This window comes from Etheostoma spectabile, chromosome 13 (genome assembly GCF_008692095.1).
Source record: "Etheostoma spectabile isolate EspeVRDwgs_2016 chromosome 13, UIUC_Espe_1.0, whole genome shotgun sequence".
NCBI classification, from domain to species: Eukaryota; Metazoa; Chordata; class Actinopteri; order Perciformes; family Percidae; genus Etheostoma; species Etheostoma spectabile.
The window spans coordinates 7678345-7686814 of NC_045745.1; the positions used below are offsets into that span (position 1 = coordinate 7678345).

At 40.3% G+C, this 8470-nt stretch overlaps 1 protein-coding gene across 3 annotated transcripts in view; it reads right to left on the reverse strand.

The window, feature by feature from the left end:
• dscama (Down syndrome cell adhesion molecule a) overlaps positions 1–7359 on the reverse strand; it is a 125062-nt gene extending 117703 nt beyond the window's left edge. Inside the window, exon 1 of one of the 3 annotated variants that reach the window (XM_032534582.1) lies at positions 6443–7316. In XM_032534582.1, the coding sequence (XP_032390473.1) occupies positions 6443–6485 (43 nt within the window). In that variant the 5' untranslated portion in view covers positions 6486–7316. Of the gene's footprint in view, positions 1–6442 lie in introns of all 3 variants that reach the window. The other 2 variants (XM_032534584.1, XM_032534585.1) reach the window with 2 other exon arrangements.
• Between the last annotated feature and the right edge of the window lie 1111 nt (positions 7360–8470).

Below are 8470 nucleotides of genomic sequence, written 5' to 3' on the forward strand. Positions count from 1 at the left end.
ACAGACGTCACACTTTAAATCCTATCTGTTGCCTTTCACCATCCACTTATTTAACTGCTGTCGCATCCCTTGACGCCATCTCCTTTTGGATGGAATTTTATGGGATAGGCCTACAAAAAGAAAATAATAATAAGAGATAGGGCGCCTACTCTAACCTGTTAGTCCTCTAAAATGTTATATAACATTGAGGACAGCAGCTACATATAGAAAATACCAAACAAATATATATTTACCATCCCTTTGGCGCCCCCATGGTGCTGCGCCCCCATGCGCCGCATATAGCACATGCATATGGTTTACTCTCTAATACCATAATACTGTCTTAGTATACCAATGCCATTGTGCACGAACAATGGCAATACATGTCATACAAAAAGTCAAAGTATGTTTAATAATAAACTTTGCTATCAAACTAAATTGTAGTGATTTGTCAGTCAATAATTGCTTCATTCAAATAGAAAAAGTAAAACAAACCAAAAGCAATATTCTGTCCAAGTGTACGTTCTTGCTTTGGATGCAAATTCAACCAGAGTTTATGAGTTATTAACAAATTAAAGACCAGTAATATGTTATTGTGACATCCATGTGAAGTGGCAGATGGACAGCAAATGTCAGATTGTGGTAAGCATCTATAAAGTGTTCAATTTATCAATAAAACATTCACAAGCTTGGAAGTCTCTTAATAGCTGTTGTCGTATCTGGCTTTCAAATGATGGCAGAGCATTTTTCTCCCCCATTTGCCTTGACCTTATTAAATTCAACTTCATATTTTTCTTGACATTTCATAAATCATCACACTGTTCCCATATCTGTCGCATCAGTGATTGGTATCAAAAGCAGCAGAAAGCATTGTGTATGTAACCATACACATGTACATATACAAACACATATAAAAGTAAATTGTGGCACGCAATATGTACTATGGGCTATAACTAGGCAAAAGTAAAAGCTTTGCCTCTTTCCTATTGGATATACAATAAAGATTGTTGAGTCTTAATCAGTGTCCGACAATATAAGGGTCAGATATGTTGGAAAAGGCCTAAAATAGTATCTACATTGAAAATCATGTTGATTTGGTATGATTCTGCTTTAGATACCACATACCACAAGCTGACTCCATTCCCCCCTCGCTTCCTCCTCTTTTTCTGCCTCACTACACACTCTCATCTCCTCAAGCATTCTGGTCTGGGTTAAATGAAACCTTTAACAGTTCAATGTGCACCCATTAACATATGCTTGAGTCTACGCTTGTCGGAACAGCCAAGCTAAGGCACAAGCACACACAGTGAGGTGACACAAAAATCTTGACCCAATGGCACTGACACATCCTGGTGTGATTAGTGAATCCATGAAAACAGCATGCCACTAATCCCTTCTAATATTAATCCTTATGCATGACATTAATTGATAATGAAGATTACAAAAAATCTAAACTTCATTCAAACAATCCAAATACATGTTAATAAGTGTATTTTACAGATTTTTTGGAATTAGTAGAAGAATCTTCAAGAATATGTAATTAGTTGGATTTGGTGTTGTGATAACACATTGCATTATAGTGAAAAAGGATTCCCTGTGGTGACAAAAGATTATCATAGCATGTAAAAATATGGGTTGAACTAATGTATTAATAGTCTCAAAAATTCAGTACATGATGAATACACTGGCATCAGTACATGATGAATACACTGGCATCAGTACATGATGAATACACTGGCATCCGTATATGATGAATACACTGGCATCAGTATAGGATGAACACCATGGGTATCAGTATATGATGAATACACTGGCATCAGTATATGATGAACACCATGGGTATCAGTATATGATGAATACACTGGCATCAGTATATGATGAACACCATGGGCATCAGTATATGATGAATACACTGGCATCAGTACATGTTGAATACACTGGCATCATTACATGTTGAATACACTGGCATCATCAGTAAATACAGTCACTCTGGTCAGAACTAAACCAAGACATGACTGTGATTTACTTGAAAAAGAATAATCAGATATTTCCAGTGGCCTACATTGTGATGACTGGTGTGTTGATATTAATGCGCTGCGGAGGATCTGAGCTCAGCTGTTGTTTGCTGATGTGTGTTGCTGTGACTCTGTCAACCCGTCCTGACTCTACGTGAAGTGACAGATGTATACCAAAGGACACCCGTCTGCACAGACCTAGTTTCCCACTGGCCCTAATGTGACCTCTAAGCAACGCTGGTCTGACTGCTGATAATTGGCCAAATCAATAAAATAGTTATCAACTTACAATGTATGCAACATCAAAATTGTCAAATTCCTCTTAAAGACTGAACAATGTTCCACTTTTAACATAAGAAATGCAGTGCTGTATCTTGTATGTAAATGTTTGTGGAAAAAGGGTCTTAACATGGTGTTCAAACCCCAACCCTGTCTCTTAGAAAATACAACTATACGGCATACTGCTTATTTGTTTGGCCAAACATGATTTAACCCTTATGTTGTCCTCCCGGGTCAAAAACGGACAAAAATTTGACATTTTTGCCTCATTTTCAGACTTCTTTTTAAGTTTTCACTAACACCACCTTACTACCACTAGTGTTACAGTGCGTTTTGGAATTCATGGTCAATAACCCTCATTCATACAGAATCACACCTAATATTTCAGTTAAAAAATTAGAAATTATGAATTATTTTGACTAATAGTTAAGATCAGAGGAACGTACAGATGAGTTTAGTCAGGAATGAAAGTGATCAATTGTATTTGCAAAGAGCGTTTTAAGGAATCCAATCCATTTTTTTGTGGTCATTTGAGTAAAAAGAAACCCATATTTCAGATATATACAATTTTTTAAAAGGGTCAAATTTGACCTGAGAGCAACAGGAGGGTTAAGGGAAATGTAATTACAGCATGGATTGTGTTCACTGGCAACAATATTGTTTTAAATTAAGGAAGTGCCACAATTTTGCACCTTACATAAGAAGTAAGGAGGTAATTGGGGTGGATGGTGGGTGATCCATGGGGAGGTTGAGCCAATAAAAGACCTTTTGTAAAGGTTGTGAAGATTGCGGCCTTGGTTAAATAAAATAAAAAAGTGCTTTAAGTCCCTTTTGATTCCACCCCCCATTTTTTGTCCACCTAGTAGACTACAGACATCTATTAAAATAGATGAGTTGCTCTTAATTGGTATAATTACATGGATACACACCATTGAATGACGTCCACATGTGTGTCATGTCATGTTTTCATTGCAAACCCAGCTCTCCTCTCCGTGCTTGACTGATTGTAATCTCTGTCCTCATCAGGGTCAACTCCCTTCCTTGGTTACTCCTGATCCATAGAAACAGTCTAACTGCTGATGACAGGTATTCAGAGGCTGTTTTGTATATTTAATCCCCAGAATCGTTGTTCAGCACGAAGGAGTAAGGAGACAGTTTTCTGTGTGTAATTTGTTGCTATGATGATCTGATCTGGGCTTTTTTTTTTTTTAAGAAAGAAACTGAATTCCGCTCCTACATTAACCATGTTTGAAGTCTGGATCAAGTCAAATGGAAAACAGTTATGTTTTAATAAGCGGAGGTACCTTTTCTCCAGCAGCCCCTCGTCATCCTAAACTGAAAGCTAAAAATACACATGCACAGAGTGATACCAAGAGCCAATTGAGGAGCTCCACTGTATATTTATACAGCTTATTAGCGTCTAATTGAGCATGTGTCAGATTTCCCCCCCCCCCCTCCGGCGTAGCTGAGCAAAAACAACATTATGCCATTTTCCCAATTTTATCTCTTCATAACTACAGTATGTTGCTCCCATTCCATTTAGGTTTTAATAGACACTTCTGAAAGAGCACTTTAAAAGCTCAAGCACCTCTGAAGTGAACTCTACAGCAGATTTTACCCTCTACAGCTGTGAATTGTTTATATCTGCTGTAATGAGCTTGCAAATGTGTTCTCAAACTGGCAATTCAGAGCAAATTGGAATTTGTACAGTTGATACTATTCCTAAATGACCACTGCAAAGCTAGTGGTTGTAACCTTCTAAAAATGTGTTCTTCTAACAGGCATTGCAAATATCAATCTCTACATAAACAGCCAGGAAATCTAAATAGACAAAAACATTTTAATCATTTGAGAAATAAAGCATTCCAATGTGTTGAAATAACATGTGTCTCCCATAACTGTAATGGGGAAAGAGTGACGGGCTGAAATCTATCGGGAAGCATTGCCAGGGTCACCTGAACAGAGTGGACTGTTGCTCAATCCCAAAGCCCACACTGCAGCAACACTCATTACCCAGGTCTCCATAGAGACAACCTCAGCAGTCCGTACTGGCCCTAAAAGCCTTTATTTCAGCAAGCTACATCTCTCTGTCCAGAAGAGGTGCAACATATACAATTCTGATGTAAGCTGCTCATTAAGACTAATCTTTGCAGGTCTGTTTGGGGAAAACAAATGTGCAGCAGAGAGAATGCCATTTAAGGTCAACAATCATAATCACTGTTATTTCGTCTACAGTCAATTTAGCATGGTAGAGAAATAAGCAAAATACAAAAAGAGGATTGTCATAATGCGCCCTGGGTGATTCTAAATGCTGCCACAAAAACCACTTTGGAATCTCTGAATCAATAGAAAAGGTCAGTGTCAAATGAGCCGAGTCCGTCGATATGAATGGCACTGCATCAGCTGTGACCACAAACGTAGCATTCATCACAATTACAAGTGCTGCTGCTGCCATTCAAAGTTTCCATGTAGATGTCTCTAGCAGCAGCCATTTTGAAACGCTGTTGCCTGGACCAAAGAGACTGAAAAAAGCCATTCAAAACCAAAGCAATAGATCGCGCTGAGCCAACAGAGATTTCAGCACAGCGTGAGATTTGAAATGGACATCAGTGTCCTCTGTTTCTTGAAATTGTCTCGCCTCAGTTACAGAACGGGGTCTTTGCTACACCACCGTCACTGCTTTAACTCCATCCTCTCCTGTAAATAACAACTGCCTTCATTGAACCCTTCAGCATGGCCACAAAATGGTTTTCCTGTCATCTAAGCTTGACGCATTGCCATCTACTCTCAGTTTGCATTTTGTCCCCTTTAGATTTTTTAAATCCCTTTCCCTTCGTCTACGTCTCAAAAGATCTTCGAAATACCCCAATTTTCTTTTGAGCGGATTTCTGCCCCCCAACACACGCACATCCCACCCCCTACCACACAGCCCGGTGTCCTCCTCATTGCCCCCCCCCCCCTTCCTCACACACCCTTCTTGTATCCGCTGTGAAAACCAGTCACCTTTAGTCCAACAACCAATACAATATGCACTAATAAAACCTATCTTTTGAGGATCTCACTGCACAAAATAGGATCTGGATGCATTTTGCAAGATGTGCACATGGGCAAGGGTGATAAGGGCTTGTCTCTTTTTTTTTCCAATCCAAAATGACTCCATGCCTGTGCTTCTAATATGGCGGGTGCAATGCCAGAAAAAAAGCACAGCCAACCTATTTAATCCTTTTTCTAGAAGAAGTACTCGACAGATCTAACAGAAAGCATGCATTAATACTTAAAATAAAACATGTATTTTATATAGGCTATTATAATGCATGCAAGTAAATATACTACATTATACTTTATTGACAATTATATTTTCCATGTTTTAGGAGTGGATTTGTGAACTGAAAAATGTATTTTAGTCTTCATGAAGAAATTATTTCACGTCCATGGAGTGAATATTAGTTCAGTTTGAATGTAATTCACAGGCAGGTTTGAGATTTAAACAAACAAATGGTGAATGCACCAGGTGTACTTGCACATGTGTTAGGACAAAACTATTCACAAAAAGATCATTTTTAATAAGCCACATGTGTGAAACAGTAAAAGGTAAACTGTTAATATGCACATGAAGCATCTAAAAATGATGTAGGAAAATGCACTCAGACTGAGGCCCAGTGCAGTTTGATAAGAAACAATGAATAATCCCTTATTGACAAACTGAGAATGAAGCAAAAATAATTTAGGGGTTTTAGCTTGGGCCCTAGAATTTCCACCAAAAAATGTAATTGCACAGAAACTAAAATAACAAACATTAAAAATGCCTCCTTCCTCATGCAGTACAGACTGCACCTATCACTCAACCTACATTTCTCCTCTCTCTCTACTTGATAAAAGGCTAATCTTAAATGTTGAAAATGCATGAGTGTTTAAACGTTCATACTCTCCATCTCTATAAAGGTTAATGTGTATCTGTCCAACACCCAAAAGACCCACTGTCTGTGTTAGGACATAGCAACAGCCTGTTCACGGTTTAATTTTCCAGGAAAAAATTTAAAAATAAAATAAAAATCTATATCTTCAATGGCGGAATGCTTACATGCTATTTAGGATATTGTTTGCACACTCTGTCCGGAGGGATAATTAACATACACTTATAGTTTAACATGCACAAATGCATCACCTACCATTCAAGATGCACTGGGAAAAGATAAGAGCCAATATCCACATGCCCCGCTCCGTTCAATATCCAGGCTTATGCTTTATCTTCTTCTCTCCCCGCACTCTTTCTTCTTGTTATTTCTTCCTTTTATTTCTCCAACAAGTCAATTGCAATGAAAGAAAGGAGAGCTTGCAAATCTCTCTCTCTCTCTCTCTCTCTCTCTCTCTCTCTCTCTCTCTCTCTCTCTCTCTCTCTCTCTCTCTGAAGAAGATGAAGAGGAGGAGGTTTGGGAGTCTTCCTGCTGCTGATTGTCTCCTGGTACGATGGGAGAGTGTATGATCCACAACTGTGCGTCTCCCCTGTATTGGACTGACCGCACCGCACCGCACCGCGCCGGGCCTCAGTGCAGCCGTCCCCCGGTGTCGGAGCGCTGCTCTGCTTGGAACATGAGGGAGCTCGGCTCGGTGCGCTCCGTTCCAGGTGAGCTGTGCCGCTGCTGCTGCTGCTGCTGCTGAATCAGAGGCTGGAGACGCATAGGACAAATGGTCTATGCGCACACCCAACTCCACGGTTAAGCAATTAAAACAACAAACCACAAATCCAAATTCGGAATAAAGAAAATAATCGAGAAATAATAAATAAATGAATAAGTTAGAAGTCTATGCACTGAAAACAGCCAAGCATGTCATCTCAGGTATTTGGGGAAAAAATTGCGTAAAAGTTGGATTTTTTTTCAAGGATTAAAAAGCGCATGGAGTTGATTGTTAGCTGCGCTGGAAACTCATTCTTTCTTCGCCGCCTCTCTCCGTCCGGCGAGCAACAAGCACACGCATCTTCCCCCTGCAGCCGCACACACAAACTGCGCACACTGGTCCCTGCGCTTAAAACCTGCCCTGCCTCAGAGCACTGTGGAACAAACCCTCGCCTCCTTCGCAGCCGATTTTCTCCCTCTCCATTGCCTTAAAGGTGCAGGGGTGGGGAGTGAGGGGGCGCGCAGCTGAGCCTCTGAGGAAAGCGTTATGAAAAATAAACTCTTTCTTCTATTTTAGCACAGAAGCGGGATCAAGGTGTTCCACTCAGAGAGAAAAAGCTGCGCATTACCATGAGCAGGAGAGAATTAGCCCATGCAGGACATCCTTCTATGGTTTGCTGGTACAGCTGTGGTGTAGCAAGCTGGAGGATGGATGCTGAGGAGGGAGGGAGGGATGGAGGGAGAGGGAGTGATGTAGGCTACACCTGACTGGATATAGTGTAAGCATTTTGTGAGAAAAAAAAATCAAAATTATCTTAATTGGAGGAGATCAGATTCTGTCTTTTAATGTGTTTTCTGGATAATTTATGAGCCCCAGGGGCAGTTTGGGGATCCTGCCAGCCTTACCCCTGCATTCATTAATTGACCTTGACAAATATAAGCAGCGACACCCCCCCCCCCCCCCCCCCCCCCCACCCATGCACCAAGGGGCATCAAACAGCGGCCATGTCAGACATCCACAGCTCCCTGCAGGAGATCACCTCCATTCAAGCCACAAAGGAGGAGGCTGCGGATTAATTTGTAAAAACTAAAGTGCTCCATGCTGAAGACATAGTAGTTCCAGTGTGTTTAATTTGAAAAACAATTACCTAAAACTGTAGATTTCTTCAGTAATTATTATTATTTTGGCGATCTAAAGAAACACGAGTGAAACAAGAAATGTTTCCTTTTAAATCTTCATCCGTGTTTTGTTTTTTTAGGCACAGTGTTGTGATTACAAAGTCACATTTACATTAGATGTGAAATTTGAAATGATTCTTAAGGCACTGACACAATGGTAACTCCATGTGACTGTTTGAATCCAGCGTGGCCCATTTATGTTCAAATACTGTAGCAGGCGAGCCAGGCTTTAGCCCTGCACCCAGATACAGAGTGTGTCTCTTAGATTTAGCATCCACATCAGACCTGCAACATGAATATGCTATGCACCAGGAATACAGGACCTGTCACCGCCTGTCTGGCCCCTGCATGCGCTTCCAGCCAGTCATCCCCAAAATAAAACATATCATTATCACTGATGCC